Source organism: Acyrthosiphon pisum, chromosome A1 (assembly GCF_005508785.2).
Source record: "Acyrthosiphon pisum isolate AL4f chromosome A1, pea_aphid_22Mar2018_4r6ur, whole genome shotgun sequence".
NCBI classification, from domain to species: Eukaryota; Metazoa; Arthropoda; class Insecta; order Hemiptera; family Aphididae; genus Acyrthosiphon; species Acyrthosiphon pisum.
In genome coordinates, this window is record NC_042494.1 from 62,526,549 (window position 1) to 62,545,001 (window position 18,453).

Genomic DNA, 18,453 nt, shown 5'->3' on the forward strand with positions numbered 1-18,453 from the left:
CATTAAATGTCTATAGTCATTGTCTTTAATATCAATATCCGACCCGCTGTAAGTACCTAGTACCTACCCATATATCCTATTTAAAACCGCGAACCGCGATCGTGGCGGTGCTATCGGCTGGACGATAGTATAATTATGCAGTTTTTTGCGGGCGTGTCGACATATTAATATTATACTATTGTACCTATATTGTAGGTACATTGTCTGATAATCAGACGCACAATCCAACTCCGTACAATGTATTATAATATAATAAATCACGTAAAGTGCAGATGGGGTGTGACGGGACGGTTTCGATCGAAATGATATGATATTACGACGACGGACCGGAAGAAACCCTTGTGGGGTGGTTACAGTTTTATTACGACAGTACGACACCGAATAATAATAATATTTATATAATTATTATATAATAATATAATAATTATTATTATTGGTATAATCATTGTATAGTAGTCTGCACAGTGCCACCGGGACGACCGGAAATCGCGGAGGCGGGCCAAACATGAGGCCGACATCAGCTGATACGGAAAAGGATACGATGTTCAACCCGCGGCCGCGTACATGTTTATTTATACGAGGAATATACCTAATATACCTAATATATTACATCCTTTTACGAATAAAGCTTAAATATTACGCCGAAACGCTTTCAGAGAGACTGTGAGGTATACAACGTAATAATAATATTATTATTATGTGGTACGCCGGCCGAGCAATATAAGTTGTATAATAATATTATTATTATTATGCGCGTGTGTGTTGTGTTGCCTGCGAGGTTCGTCGAGGAGGATAAAATAATAGATTTTATATATGGCGTTTCTTTTTTCCAACCGTCGAATATTCACGCTATTTGGACAATTCGTAGTGTATGAAAATAATAATATGTTTAGTTGATATTAATGACATTACATTATTAATTAAATTATAATATATTATAAAAATGACTAAAGATGGACTGGTTCTGAATTAAAATAATTGAAAATAATCTCATAATTTGTGATATTTTTTTAATGAAACTATGAAAAATATTTATTTATATATATTTTTATCTCGGTATAGATGATTACTCTTGATTAGTGACTGCAAATACCGAACATTGATAATGTATGATTTATCAACTATATAATTATGGGTTGATGTAATTCAGGAATTATCTTCGTAATGGAAAACATTTAATAGTTAAAATCTTATGGTATCATACTTATATTCTTAATAAGTTATCAGCCTAATACTCTAATTCTTATCGACGGGATCTCAGCTATTATTCGTTGTGTTTTTATAACTCACCAATGTTATTTGTATAAATTATTATAAATATTGAGTACTTATTTTAAAATTTTCAATTATTTTGTTAGTTATAATTTACCAACTATCCATATATTAGGTAATAATAATGCATGATAATTTTTAGCACCAGCATATTTTGATAAATATAATGTTATAATAATTTGAAATAATTATCAAACAATTAATAGTATCTAACAAATGGATACTATATGAACATCAAATATTTTTTATTTTAGATTTAAATGTGTTTCAAATATTAATTAAAATAATTTAAAATATGTTTCAAGTAATTAACGTTAATTTAAAAAAATTTTCTTAGTTATAGTATCCATGAAAATAAATATTATACAACAGTTTAAAAAAGTATATTGGATTTGAAAAATATTCATTACAATATAATATTATGTGTTAGGGGCATATTTATTCCATGGAAGGAATAACATTCGTTTTCACGAGATTGTAGGTGTTACCGTGTATCAACACAGTCGCGCATCTTTAACGCTATTAAAATAAAAATTCATAATAAATTATTATCTGTTCAAATAAATCATACTAAACACCTTAAATATCTTTTTGGATATTTAATATCTATTTTTTTAGCGATAAGCTACACTAAATTTTAGAAAACTAAAATATTGTTGTCAGAATAAAAATAATTTTGAAATGTCATAACATTACAGTTTTTAAATCTTATTTTTTATTACAAGTGCACAATCACAAAACACATTCATGTTATTAAACTACAATGATAACTATGATTAAATTATATTGTGTATGAATTTTTTTTACAACGCACTTCACAGCCCGATGTGACCAGTAGAGAGATGAACATGTGCCAACTGATGTAGAGATATAGGTTTTGTGCTATCTATACCAATCATCTAGATTGCTTAAAAATGTATTTAAATCAAACGCAGACAATGAGGGGAAGGGTTTAGTGTGTTACGTAGTAAAAGATTGATGATGGAAAGAATGAAAAAAAGATAGGTAATAATAATTTATAAGATGTATTAGATATTTTTTCAAATACATTTACTCGACATTTAAACCGGCAAGCAAGAACTCTTTGGGTTTGATAAACGATTTGGCCTGTGAATGCGGAGTAGGTACCTAATTAAAAAAAGATTTGTAAGTTCATAGTACTATAAAAAAAACATAATTATTTATAGATAAATGAAAAACGAAATATATTTTTTCTAATAATGTAATTATTTATCGATAGGTAGGTCTGATGTTTTATCCACAAAAAAATATTTAAAATATATTATGTTATTTTCAACATTGCGTGGAATCTATTAGGTTCCAGAATAATGTTTTATTTTCAGAATATATACTTATTAGAGTTTTGATAAAGTTTTGAAAAGTTTTAAACTTTATCACGAATAATTTGAAATTGTAGTATAATTTACTGTAAAATGCTGATAAATAATTTATTATTTGCAAATTTTGTTTGTAATTGAAACAAAATCTATATATGATTACAGGGACTTGAGATTCAATATTTTCTAGTGTGTATATAGCATTTTGTGAACTGTTTGTATTTACGAGCTTAACACGATAATTACAAGGAAGGGGTTGGAAGTAATGATTTATAGTATAATACTAATTGTTATTGATAAAATATATAATTTAATATTGGCGTGTAAAACATAGATAATCGGTCGTAACTTGTTATAATAATTAATTTACATATTAAAATAGATTACTTTTTTGTTTCTCTGAATCTCAATACATACTAATATTGTGTATTGAATAATGTAATACTGTTGAAGTTATAATATAATATTATTTCATTGTCTCTGTACGCCACAATATTATATTATTATGAAGCTAGAAATTTCGCTCGACAACACAAATGACATTATTTTGCATTAAGAGAAGTTACAAGGTATTTATATTGTTGTATTCGGTTTACTGTGCTCGCGAGATTTAATAACATAATTAGTTCGCACAGCTGAATTTCAACAAAAAGCTTGTGATTAGAAGATCCACCAGGTCACTTAAACAACCTTCTCAGGTGTCACGTGCGACAGTGTGTCTACTTTTACCCATATCACGACGACTTGTCACGATATGGCACGTTGTTCGGCAACACGTTGATCGACACCCATTTATTATTCAATGTATGTAATTTTTAGTACCTCCGTATACCTATAAAAATGTCAACAGTTTCAAATTTACGATAAGCCCAATGGACTGCAAAAGGTAATAACGTACAGTCAGATATCTTGTAAAGTTTTGTTTCACTTTGTCAGTTTATCGTATCTTAAGAAGACCCCCATATTATTATTGGGTTATCTTGGTCTTACAAACATACGACTTTTACATTTGGCTGAACCAATTTCGTGTTGTTGCCTTAAATATTCGAGGGGATGAATTTCTTAAAAACATAATGATGAGAAAATTATCTGTGTTTATATTTCATATTATTTGTTACGATATTTTTATGTCATACCCGTATTAAGGGTATTTTAGTTTTTAACGAGTTATGAGTCTGTTGAACATTACAATTAAAAAACGTAGTTATCTATTCTGTGCTGACTTCTGAACGAGTATTAACAAGATAGAATTAAATGCTTCATAAATGCATTAATAACTAACTCGACTGTTTTCACAAAATATTTTTCATTATTATGTTCATACTCTAGGTGTATTTTCAACACTTACAGACCACGAAAATTGTAATTATATTTTACTGTTTTGTCTTAGAAACAAGTCCACTGGTAAAATTACGAAATCGTCTACCCACTACTTATGATGCGAAAAAAAGTAATTATCTTAAGATGGTGTTGGTTATTAAAAAATAATAATATATTTATATACATATATATATAAGTCAGATCGCTATTGTGAGAGAAAAATGTAAACCATAAACATTCTTGTACGGAGAGTGATAAATTTCGTGGCATATTTATACTTATTTGAGTGTCATACCTATATTATATATATAAAACATGCGTGTGTAACCCATAGCATTTTTCACAATGTAAATAATAGGACTAAATCCATCAGTACGCGATTCGTTCTGAAGTCAACAATACACCGAGGGAGAACTAACGTGAAATTGAATTTTTCTTGGCATAATATTTAGCCCGATCCTGCGCCGTCGCCTTTTTTAAACTCATTTCCTGGGCAAAATAACATGATTAGATTCCGGAGATGACAGCTCACTTTCACTGTCAGTACATTTCTATGTATTCATCATGTTTACATATATCTATTACATCGATTATAATATAGTTACCTATGATACCTCTACCTATAACGTTTCCGAATGACTCAGTCTAAACCCCACTACGTATATTAACGTTTCACATATTTTTTAGTCGCAGTATTAACTCCAAAATAATTTAAATTAATTAAAAATCAGATTTAAATACACCACGGAGACACATGATTTTGGTAAAATAACGTACGATGAAAAATGTACTAAAATTGAAATAGAATTAATATCAAATTTTTTTTAAAGTTTGTTTTTTAAAATCAGTTTTGTAAAAAAATGTTTTCAATATAAACCTACATATTTTAAAAGATTCCGGTAGCGGAAATGTTTAAACGCATTACCTATGTTTGAAATTTAATCTGTTAAAAATAAAGTACAGCAATTAATCCACGTGTGTGTGTGTGTGTGTGTTGTATTATAAGGTGAGTCGATTGGGTTTATTTGCATACGTGTACACGGTGCTATATTTATATTTTTAATGGAATTATCCACCAAACAACGTTTAAAAAAAATAACAATATAATATTCGACTATCAGATTCTTGTCTCGCGATCCATATCATTTTTTACAAATATATCATAGCAGTAGGTAACGGGATATTATGTGTGCATTGTTAAATAGTTATTGACTATTGTGCGCTGTCGGCGTGTGACACGTAGTTATGTAAACATTTAACTATCATTTTAATTAATACATTATAACACACATGTATGTTATTGTTTTCAAAATCGTTGCGCCAATAACGTCTTTACGTTTCTACAGCGATTCGGATCTCATTCTCTGCGTGTAGTCATTTTTATTGTATGAGTGTCTATATAGTATCTACACGTTTACTGACGTTAAGACATTGTTCGGCCATGCGTTTATCTAACGAACATATTATATTAATATTATGATATTACATAATATTGACGTTAAAGTTTCGATAAGTTAAATTGATATTTCAGAAACGCGAGATTCGAATAATGGAGATAAATAGATTTTATATAGAGTCAAGTCTAATGTTTCGAAACGGGTACAGCGTCCGTCCAACATTATAGGAATCTGCAATAACGAACGTATAATAATAATAATATTAATAATAATAGCATATTATAAACTTGGTAGATGGTACAGAAAATTAATTTTGCTCGGGCAAATGGGCTTTTGCGTTGTGTGCGGTTTTTACGGACAGAAAACTAAAATGCATTTAACTTTCTCTAGATTTATTATTTCATGAGCCTGGGCTGCAAAATTGTAATACTCTTTATTATGTATGCGATTACTGCATGTTTGCACGAATGGGCGATCTTGTTTTAATATCGTAATTATATTATGAATAACATAATAATATGCTAGCGCTAAAACCGCGGTTATACCTACTGTCCCTACGCTTGTAACAATTGCATAAATGATACGGATACTGTTAGCTCTTTTTCGTTACCTACCCACTGCGTATAGCGGTTCTCATATTATGATTTATATTAATTTTTTTCAACCATTTGAATTAATGATAATCTTACTGTATAATATTATAATATTTGTATTCGTTTTCTAAAATATATGTAAATAATTGTATTATAATACATAATTATATGTATTATAATAAAATGTACCTACACGAATATAACATAATTTTATTAACAGCCCAAGTTTTGTGCACCCATTTTTATTTATTTATACGTATAAACTATTATTATTTATTGGAAACATAGGTGTTACAATTTGAGTACGCAAAGAAACGTTAAAAAAATAAAAGAATATTTTACACTTAAAAATTAAAAACTGCAGAAATCCAAATAAATATAAACCCAACATATTTTCTACAAAATTATTGTAGAGTAATTATTTACTGTTTTCATAAATTTAAAACAGGCATAATATTATAATGAGTATTAATATACAAAGCAATCCATTTAAGTGTATACTCTCATTATTAAAAGGGTTTTAACTTTTATTCACATAATTTAATGTCATTGAATAACCACAATTTTGAAAAAAAATTATATTATTTACAATTCTTCAAGTTTTTACTTTTCAATTGACAACATACTCATAAGTTTTAGATTTTGAGCGGAGTTGTAAATCTATTTATTTTACAAGGATGTGTTGTGTTTTTTTAAAATTTATAATTGGAATGAAAGTGAAATAAAATAAGTGAAAAACTAGAATTTCTACGCAAAACCAGTTTTTGACTTAGTAAATAATTGTAAGTCGCCCAGTAATCTGTTTTGATATTTTGTTGTAATTCAAAAAAAAAAAAAACCACAAATACTTTTGAAATTGTTGTTGCCAACGATTTTCTATGTAATTCAAAGAGAATTAATTGTAGAGACTAGAAAAGCTCTACTTAAATTATCATTCATATTTAGACTAACTTTGAGCATTTGAAATTTATGCAAGTTTTAATTTTTAATTTTTGTAAAATTCTTCATGATTGATCATTAAACTCTAATTTAACTTTTTTTTAAATTTTATACTAAATATATTTCTTCGGTACATAAAAATCAAACTTTGAACGAGTAGTTCATTAATGTTATAAGTATTTAAAGTCTTGATGAATGAATCCCCTCATCAATTATTTAAATACTTATAACTAATGACCTATAATGACCAATATTTAGCGAAGTACTCTTGTGTTACTCTCCTCCGTTCATCTAAACTTTAAGTACTTTAAATGAATTTACTTTAGTTCAACATTTGATTTGTATAAACTGTATAATGTAATTAGTATAATTTGTATTATATGTATAAAAGAAACTCTGAATACTGTTCTAATTCAGCATATGAAATTATAAATGTATTTTGTCATTCAAAAAAGTAAAAACTTGTACAATTATATCAATAAAAATTTGTAAGAAATAGTTTTTTTTTAATGTTGTGATTTATAATTATGTAAAAAAAAAATATTTCAACAAATTAAAACTTCGAAGTTATGACTATAGACCTTAAATGGATCACCTTGCTTATTATATCATATGGTACAGAAATATCTATAATTATTTGTCTACAAACACCCTCTTTTTATTATGTTTAATTTTAAGCAGATTCAATTTAATATGGCCTTAAACATAATATCATTATTAATTATAACTTATCGCTAAAAAATAAATAAATTTATACTTGAAATCATTGACCTATATATGTATATATTTTTTTAGATAAAGAATGAAAACATTTACTATGATTATAAGTAGATTACAATATAGTTTCATAGCCATCGGCAAACAATTGTATAAGTATGATATACCTACCTACATACATTTTGAACAATTTGGAATATCTATAACTGAATAAATTTATAAGTACAAACTATTGCAGTTATTTATTTTATACATAATTATAATATTATTGTAAAACAACAATTCGATAATATGACAATATTTTTCTCCAATAAAAATCTATATTGAAAGATTATCACAAATTAACTCTTTTTGTTTTAATTATATTTAAAAGTATTTTTCAAAATATTTTTTTATGAACCAGTTATATTTTAGAATCGTATATAACATAATAAAAAATATCAGTTTATATTCCATTATTTATTAATGTTGATGATTAAAATACAATGAAGAAAATATATAAATATTTTAAAAATTAGAAATTAAAAATTTGCCAACCCAAAAGTAAATAAAAAAAAAAAAAATAGAAATGTAAACCTCGTGATGAATTAAAATAGTTTAATGATGAAATATATACTTTTACAAAATCTATATTATGTCTAACATTGGTATTACATCATATTGTGCAATAAATGTTAACTATTATATATTTTTAATACTTGATATTCTTAAAATTACAGATTACGTCAACAAGAACTTACATGAAATAAACACACTCTTTAAAATTAAGGTAAGTAATATTTCATAATTTCAAAAGGATTAAGGGTACGAACGTGGTATTATATAATTATGAAAAAGCTTAAAAATTAAAATATAAAATGTTTTTATATGAAGATATTATATTATAAAGGTTGATTTTATTTAAATTAAATTATTATGAGAAATGTTCGTAATTTTAGATTCCAAGGGAAGCAATAAGAAAGAATTTTCAATGATGTATACTTGTTTCAGAATAATTATCTTTTTCCCCGAACACTTTTTAGGTCGAAAAAGTTCTCAAAGTATTTCGTGTAGCACCTGTAAAGATGGAATATCCAGTCTGAGTGGTATTTTGAAGAGATTGTATTTCAATTTTAGGGTAGATTCTTCAATATTTAGTTTGTAATTAGGCAAAAAATGCATCCCGTGTACACCGTGTCACCATCGTATACTCTCTGGGTTAGTTCACTCACAAACATTTATTAAAAGTGCTGTAGAATATAATATGAATTTAAAATGTTTCGCTGTTATATTATATAATAATTACAATACGTATACTATTAAACACACGTCATAATAATACTAGGTATATAAATATTATTACGCCGATAGAGAGTAATTTTTCTAACACTGATATCTTTGATTTTGACAAGCGGTAAAAACGTGTCATAGAATTAATGATGATAATATAATATAATTAACTCGTAAACGTCGCTGCCGGCCAAACGGTGTATGGTGTGTTTAGCACGGCCGTTATCAATCCGGTGCACCGCGGTTGCGTCCTTAAAGAACACTGCGGCACCGTAAAACGCTACCGTCCGGTTACCCGTTCCGCATCGAGGTCCGCCGTGCGTAATGGCGCATAACCATGGTATGCGTAACCACAATTTAGGTGGTGTTCGGTCGCACCTTCTCCGTCCACCTGTTATGACACACGGCGGCGGCATGCGCAAATATTGTATCCGCCGTGGTGGTGCGGTCCCGCTTGTTATTTTTACGTCCGGTATGCAGAGCAACGGCAAGAACGCGGGACCGGACGGGAAAATGCCAAGGTTACCGTGTTTAAGGTTAACTAATAACACGCTGCGGCCGCGGTGTAAGAGGCAAAACCGACGCGCGGGATATTCTTACCTTGGCGAGTGGCGCGGAGATTTTCCCGTGGAATACCGCGTAAACCATAGTATTGGGCGTGAATGACAGAATAATATCCCCGGTAATGGCGCACGCTGCAGGGATGAATTGGTGGTAAATAATAATACGAGTACACATCAGATTTTCCATAAATGTTTTCACTGCTTCATTAGTCAATAAATATTATTTTTATTGGACTCCTCCCCAATTCTCAACCAACACATCATATTTAACAAAAAAACCAATGATAATGTACAATCCATTGTACGTGGTCACGTGGATAATATAAATATATATCCGTATATAATTTCTTCGGACGATCTATTTACACATCACCCATATTTTCATGATTATAATATTGTTTGGTTATCGAGTAGTGGTGGTGTGGTGGAACAGGTAACTGTAGATTTTTACCGTTGATTTAAAAACAAATACAATATTTTAAAACATTGCCTACCACATACTTGTATGATTAATATTATTTTGACAATATATATACATTTCTGTATAAATATTGTTTTGACCTAATGAGTATTCACCGTGTACTCTCCAATGGTAATAATGCTATATTGGGAGTGCGATGGACGTTGACAAGTAGATGAAACAATTGATTTCGAACCTTTACTTTAGTTTTGAAAAATATTGTTACACCGCGATTACACACGTCTAATAAGTTTGAATTGAGATCTTGTACCTATGAAAGAAATCTGGTGACCTATACGACATATGAATTTTGTGGCGATAATTAAAACGTGCCATTCGTCAGTAACACGATTGTAGATTATGTGGGCCAACCAAAAATATTATTATCATGCGTACCAAATCATAATATGGGAACTGCCAAACAAAACTACCCAATGTGGTATAAATGTATAATATTATGCCTACGTATAATATTATTTGTACAATCGTATAAGAGTATCAACACATTATATTAGATGAACTACCTATTATAAATCAATTATAAAATGTCAATAAAAAAGTTTTCATTGTTTGTCAATAATGAAATACAACGCAGCATTGAAAACACGTATAAGAATACATTTGACATAAAAAATAATAAAACCTAATATGGTTAATAAAATGGTATATGAGCGTAGCTGTAATGCAATATACATGAATTGTTTTTGCATTAACTTTTAATCCACTAGTATAACTAATATAAATACAAAAAAATTATCTTTATTGTTTGCCATTTGTATCATAAGTATAAAATCTTGTATTAAATTCTACAGTACTCATCAACTTTTTTTTTATGACAAAATGTTATACTCTAACGTCTTATCAAATTGGTGTCATAAAAATAGATTCAAATTCAACGCATCTAAATGCGTTCAATCTTCAAATATTGTATTATCGTTCTATTAAAAAAAATAAAACTGAGTTAGTAATTCATTCTTGATGTTCACCTAGAATACGTTAACTATGTTAGAGATCTTGGCGTCATATTTCAGTCTAACCTTATGTTGTCCTCTCATATATCATTGAACAATCTTGCTCAAAAACCTTAAGAAATCTTGCCTTTTTGTTAAGAACACAAAATAGTTCAAATATGAGTACTGTCTCAATTATTATGTCTCACTAATATTTGACTAATTAGCCTTGTCAGGTTAATACTTGATTATTGCTAAATTCTATGAAACCCTTGGCAAACTAAACTAGTCTTATTGAATAGCTTGAGCATCTCCAGAGACCATTTACACCCTGCATAAAAGATAACGAAACACTATAAACGCATGACCCATTCCTTGATTATACCACGGAAAATATTCAAGATAGTCTTAATTTAGAATCACTTAATATAGGATCTAATTTACAAACATTTGTTTCAAGTCAAACTTTTAAATGAAATCGTATCATGTCTGGAGTTACTGAAACTAATAAGGGTACACGTCCTTAATATTTGTCTCGTTCTTTTTCTAAACTATCAATAAAAATACACTGAACTTTATATGGTTATAACAAATCTAAAGATTTTATCTCCCGAGCAAGTAACAAATTAAACAACGTTGATCTATTCGATATTAAATGCCGGTAATCTGTTAAGTGATAATGTATACATTTCCTTATGTCTATACCCATATTGTAATTTAATATTTTCTTTTGTATTCTTAGTTGTTAAATATTTTAATTAATGTTTTTAAAATTGTATTAACTATGCATAATATAATATAGGTACTTACATAATACTATATACAACTCAATAAGTATAATATAAAGATGTAATTATATTAAAATTATATTAAAATTATCGTAATATATTGTATACTTAAATAGTATGTTAGTATGTACCATCCTTGAGCCCATACGTTCATTAATAATAAATGATTTTAGATTCTGAGTGGAACGATGAATGTATTGATTTTACAATGATGTGTGTTTTTTTTTTTTTTTGTGTCTGTGTACACGATAAGTAGTCGAAATAATGCTTCGATTTTCAACTTCAGTATCTTGTTCGATTGGAAAGTGAATATCGTTGGTGCATTGGGAGGTCAAAATTTAAAATTCCCAGTAATTTTCAAAAGCGCCAAGAAAAACCAAAGAAAAATTAAGGAAAAACGGGAATTTTTACGCAAAATCGATTTTTCACAAAATTGAATTTGGTTTTTGGTGTAACTTTAAAAAAAATGACCGTAGATACATGAAAATTTTGACTGAATGTTTATATTAGCATTTTCTATACACCATAACATTTTCAAAATATTTTGACTTATTTTGAGCTCTTTACGGTCAGTTTTCATTTTTTTTTAGTTTTTTTTTTAAAAATATCAATAAAATGTTATTTGTTGATTAAAAAAGCTTGAAAATTTAATAGAAGGCTCCAAGTATATTGTTTCAAAGGCAGATGAAAAATCTTAAAAATCCTTAGTCGTCACAGTTTTTTTTTTATAAGCATTTAAAGTTCAAAAATTGAAAAAATATGGAAAAATCACGAAAATTAGCAAATTATTTTGAGTTAAGAATTCGTAAAAATTTTTCTTTTTAAATCTAAGATTTTAAAATGTAATACAAGATTCCTTATAGGATAATCTAACTTTATCAAAAAAAAAAAATGTCTATAAGAAACTCAAATTAAATTTTTATGAGCGTTTGAAATTCATATTTTTACAACATTTGGTATTTACTCGATTTCTTACGTAACGATTTTCTTATTTTGTTGTAATTAAAAAACAAATGACTGTAGAAACTTGAAAATTTCACTGAATGTTTATATTAGCATTTTATATATACGATAAAATTTTGAAAATAATTTGACTCTTTTTGAGCTGTTTACGGACATTGTAAGTTATCAATTTTTTTAGTTTTTTTTTTCTATAAATATCAATAAAGTTTTATCTATTGGGCCAAAAAGTGTAAAAAATGAATACAGGACTCTGATACATTGTTACAATAGCAGTTGAAAAATATTACAAATACATAGGCAAATTGTTTTTTTATAAGTATTTGAAGTTAAAATGTTGACAAAATTTATCAAATTTAAAATTGAATAATTATTTTGTAGTTAAAAATTTATAAAATGTTCAACTTTTATATCTAAGGATTGAAAATTTAAAACAAGATTCCATGTAAATATTTAATTCTGTTACCAAAAATTCTAAGAAATACATAAGCACAGTTTATTTTTATAGTCATTTTAAGTTCAAATTTGGACGAAATTACATATTAAAAAACCTGGAATAACTATTTTAGTTATTTTGTTGTGATTGTATAATATTATTTGTGGGTACTTGAAACTTCTAAAGTATACTATTATATATCTATGATAGTACCACGGTTTGTTGTTGATGTATAACGCGTTACCTGATGGATATTGTGATATGATTAATTTGAAAATTATTAATAATACTATAGATAAGTATACCTATAATATGTATGTCTAATATCTAGACTGACAAACCGTCTCCGCTCAGAATCATTTTTCTTATACAGTGATATTATATCATTGAATTCAAATTTAATACTATCCATTATACAGTGCCCCACTTGTAACCTACTGTACAGCAGAGCGACATCCACTTACCCACCTTTTTTTTTTATTCATATATAAATAATGTGTTGTAAAATATAATATAGGTATAATACGTAGGTAATGTTCCCATTAAATTACCTAAATATATTAATTATCACTAATCGTTAAGAATAGGAATAAAAAAGACTCATTATTACAGTTGTATTGATATAATTTATTATAATTTTAACAATAAAACAAATTAGACAATATCATGTTCGGATGGTACAACAAAAGAGCTAATTTCCACAGTTAGAAGTTAAAGCTCAATGTAAAAAAAATAAAATTATTGACAGTAAATTATTAGTAAGCCTTGTACGCAGCTGGCTTGTAAGCTGGAGCGGCGTAGGAGTGAGCTGGGGCGGCGTAAGAGTGAGCTGGGGCGGCATAAGAGTGAGCTGGGGTGGCGTAGGAGTGTGCTGGGGCGGCGTAAGAGTGAGCTGGGGCGGCGTAAGAGTGAGCTGGGGCAGCGTAAGAGTGAGCTGGGGCAGCGTAAGAGTGTCCAGCGTATGCAGCCGGAGCGGCGTAGGAGTGTCCAGCGTATGCAGCCGGGGCGGCATAAGAATGAGCTGGGGCAGCGTAAGAGTGTCCAGCATATGCAGCTGGGGCGGCGTAAGAGTGTCCAGCGTATGCAGCCGGGGCGGCGTAAGAGTGTCCAGCGTATGCAGCCGGGGCGGCGTAAGAGTGTCCAGCGTATGCAGCAGGTGCAGATTTATAGGCCGGGGCGGATTTGTAAGCGGGTGCGCTGTATCCGTTGCTATGTCCTTCGATTTTCTTGACTTCAGCGTTGAATCCGCTGTAGTCATCGGCGGTGTATTCGACGACACGGGTGGAACCGTCGGCTTCCAAAAGGCTGTACGATCCCTTGACGTTTCCGTGTCCGTCGCTGTGTTCGGATTGGCTCTTGACGTCATAAGTGTGTGGGTCGCTTACGCTGTACTCGAAGTTGTATGGGGTCGGGGCTGAGTGTTCAGCGGCGTAAGCGTGGTGTGCTGGGTAAGCTGGGGCGGAGTAGTCGGCGAGTGCGGCGGCCACGCAGGTTGCGAAAATGATCATCTGGAAATATAAAAAAAAAGGTGGTTAGTTTTTAAAATCGAATTTCAAGCAAAAAGTTTGGAATTGACAATTTAGTAAAATAGTTTTTTTATCATTTGATGACAAATCTTATAACGATATTGAATTGACTCTAAATACCTTGACGGCCATTTTTGTTGTTGATTGTTTTTTTGTATTTTTTTTTAACTGTGTTGTTTGCACTTTGATCTGTAGATTGAAACTGATAGCAACTCACTTGTAATTCTCCGTATTTATGTTGACGGAAAGTTGTAATTGCATCCCTACCAATAACTTAATTCGGTGAGTTTATGTCATTATATTATTATGTTATAACCGGTTACATACAATGTATATTATTATTCCCTCATATTTTGTCTTATTTAAGACTAATTTTGTTACCATATTTACGTTAAATATTCTTTTCCAATAAATTGGTCTGACATAAATACACAACGTTGTATGTCATATCATTGAGATTTTGAAGGATTTTATATTTTTATAAATTATTTTCAAACCTAAAATTAAAATGATAATTTCGGAAAGTACCACACAAACTAATTATTTTACAACAATTTTGAAATGATCTCGTTAATTACCTACTTCTTATTTGAACAGACCAATGCCAATTTCTTATCGACTGCTAACATTATAATTTGTTTAATAGATTTATGCTTAGGTAAAATAAATGTAGTATTCACGTATCACAGCTATACACTTAATTGTTCAAATTATACTGCTTAAATGATTCTGCTTAAAATCCAATTAGAATTAGAATTATACATTAGGTATTCAAAAATAACGTAAAATAAATATCTCCAATACCTACCTTAACCTCTCCTTTGGATTTTCAACTATTGTTAATTTTTATTATTTTTAATGATTTTATTATATATTTAGTTTTATACTTTTTTCTTGTATTTTTTTTATAACTATTGAATTTATAATTTTTTTGAGGTCTGCCGTGGTCGTAACCTTTTAGGAGCAGTACAAATAGTTCAATCTTAAATTTTAAGTGTAGATTTTGATCTAGATCAAATGAGACCCATCTTCTAAAGTTTATCTTTTATGATTGGATTGGATGTACGGGAAGGGGAGGGGGGCTTGAGTAAGAAATAAAAAATGCTCCGCAATTTTCAAAATAAAATAACTGAAAAATACAAATACAAAAAACGGGAATATTTACACCAAACCAGTTTTTGATAAAATCAATTTTGTTTCATTGTTTTATTCAAAAATAAATTACTGCAGAGACTTTCATTTTTCATCAAATAAGTTTGCATATTATTATAAATAATTTTTTTAAATTATATAATTTCAATAATTTTTTTGGTGCCTTTTGTGCTCTTTTATAGACGATTGATCTTTTTTTTATTATTTATTTTCACATGACTAAAATGTTGGGTATAAAATATTTTATTTATTTATTTATTTATTTCAACTATACATATCCATAATATAAAAATGAATCGCTGTATGTGTTGCTAAGCGCAAATCTTGAGAGTAGCTCAACAGATTTCGCTAATTCTTTTTTCATAATATTCCTTGAAGTACGAGGGTGGTTCTTATGGAGAGAAAAATTTAGGAAAATCCACTGGAAAAGTGAAACAGTGGCGCAACAGTGTATTATAATATATTATTGGTTTCTATTGGTTAATCGGGCATGTTGTTGATTAGTATTATTATTTTATTATAATATTTATGTCATAACAAATAACTATAGCAATTATAATAATAATAATCACTTATTTAAAATTACTCAAAACCAATGGTATGTTGTATATGGTCTATGGTCTATGGTAAAATGTAAACGTCTCTTTGCTGTGCATCCATAATATTACTAAATCTAAAAGCCACAATTTTCTATAAAATTAAAAAGTGTTGCGTGCTTGTGACTTACTAAATACGCCTCCTATAAGGACGCGGAAAAATTGCTGAAGAACCCGAAATGCAACGAATCAAATTAATTATCAATCTAATCGTACTGCCCAAGAACTTGAAGATCGCAATGAACGTGAAAGAATTCGGTTAAGACAGACCCATGAAGCGTGACATTCGACTAATAATGGTGCAAGTTTGAATCGAGCTGCTTTCTGTTACAATATGTCAATTGATTACAGTGCCTACAACTGTGTTGCTAAAAATGAATGTTTGTGAGTTGATTAGACCTCTGGAAAGACGACAGGCTAATTTAAAAATGGTTAAATTTGGTTTTTTTTATTAATTTGGTATTAGTACTGTTAGGTTAGGTTAGAATTTTGTATTAATTGATTATATTAATCTAACGTAAGTGGAATTAAGTAAAAATTACAAACTTGTTAAATCATACACTTACGTACAAACAGAACGGGGTCCGCGATCTACCACAGGTAGATTGCCTACCTGATAAATGATAATATACTGCTGCGAATCAGAATTTTTATTCCGAGCAATGGAAAAGTTAAGATAAATTTTGAACACCATACACTGAATATTAAATATTGAATTGAACAAAGTTTGAATCATATAGAGTTGGTACATATTTTAACGAGCAATGAAGTGCACGGGATCAGCTCATTACATTAGCTGATTATTATATATACAAAATATATATAATATATTATATATATAGATTATATATATACAAAATAATTACATACTTAAACAATTATAAGTTGATACTTACCTACTATCTACTATCTATATTAAGCAAAAACTTGTGTTGATAGAAAGGAGTTTAAGTAAAAAAAAACAAAAATTATTATTTAATTTTACATATAGTAACTGACATTGCTATACTAAGCATATATTTTAGATTTAAACAAAAAGAAAAGTATTGTATTTTCATTAAAAAAAATATAAAAATATAACATAAAATATCGTTAGAAATAAAGATTGATATTCTGTTTCAACTTGGAATCGTTTTTTGTTTGCAGTGAACTATCATTGAAATCAAATTTAACTCTTTCATTGACTTAGGGTATGGTGAGGTGCACTTGAAATCTACTATATAGCAGAGCGAATGGGGTGGTTAATTTAGATTCAGTTTTATTATAGGATATAATATTTTTGATGACATGTATTTGAAAATTAATTCAATAAAATATATAGTTAAGTGAATTAAGATTTTATGTTTTCAAACAACGTGGTAATTAATTAAATTTCAGTCAATAAAGTATTTTAATTGAATTTAAGTGTATCTTTCAAAACACAGTAACATAATATATGGCTTGTACTGTGTCGAGCTAAGTGAATGAGTTGTGTAGTCTATGTAGCCAGTCCGAACTTTTTGACATCCATTATTATAACGTAACTATATTGTAATTAAAAAACCAGGAAGTCAATCTGCAGTATAGTAGGTTTGGAAAGTACCTTGTCATTGAGTAGGTTGCTCTAATGGATCTGTTAAACTTGAATACATTCACAAATTATTCCGTATGAAAAACGATTCTGTAGAGCGGAAACCTTTGTCAGTCTCTATTTCTTGCTCATTCTAAGGATATTTTATAATTTATTAATTTGACTTTTAGTAATTATTGTTTTTAATGAGATATTTATGTGTTGATGTTGAACTCATTTCACTAAAAACATCACGTCTTATTAATATTATATCACGAATTCATGCATTATTGTTATTTACTTATAAGTTCCGTCAAACTATATGACTATGTTCGTGGTATTACTAGCTTAATTAGTTTAAAATATATTTTGAAAATTTTGAAAATGACGAATTCATTAATGGTGGAATGCAAGGCTGGGCATTAACGAGTTAAAAAGTTAAATTTAAGTTAATAAGTTAATTTTATATTAACTTTTTAACTTAACTAGTTAATTTTGGCTTTTCATTAACTTAACTGTTAACTTACTAAATTTCTTTTTTAATTAACGTGAAATTAACAAGTTCATTTTTCATTTCAGAAGTAAGTTAAGTTAATTTATTTTGTTTTTAATTTTATCATATATCACTA

The 18,453-nt window shown here is 28.8% G+C and overlaps 2 protein-coding genes across 2 annotated transcripts in view; one reads left to right on the forward strand and one right to left on the reverse strand.

The window, feature by feature from the left end:
* Window positions 1-18,453, forward strand: part of LOC107884997 (cuticle protein 19) — a 242,218-nt gene that overhangs the window by 195,915 nt on the left and 27,850 nt on the right. The window lies entirely within an intron of this gene.
* Window positions 13,611-14,734, reverse strand: cp22 (cuticular protein 22). Its single transcript, NM_001162117.1, is given in 2 exon segments — window positions 13,611-14,509; window positions 14,648-14,734. Coding segments are annotated over 2 exon segments (765 nt in total). The 5' UTR covers window positions 14,660-14,734; the 3' UTR covers window positions 13,611-13,756.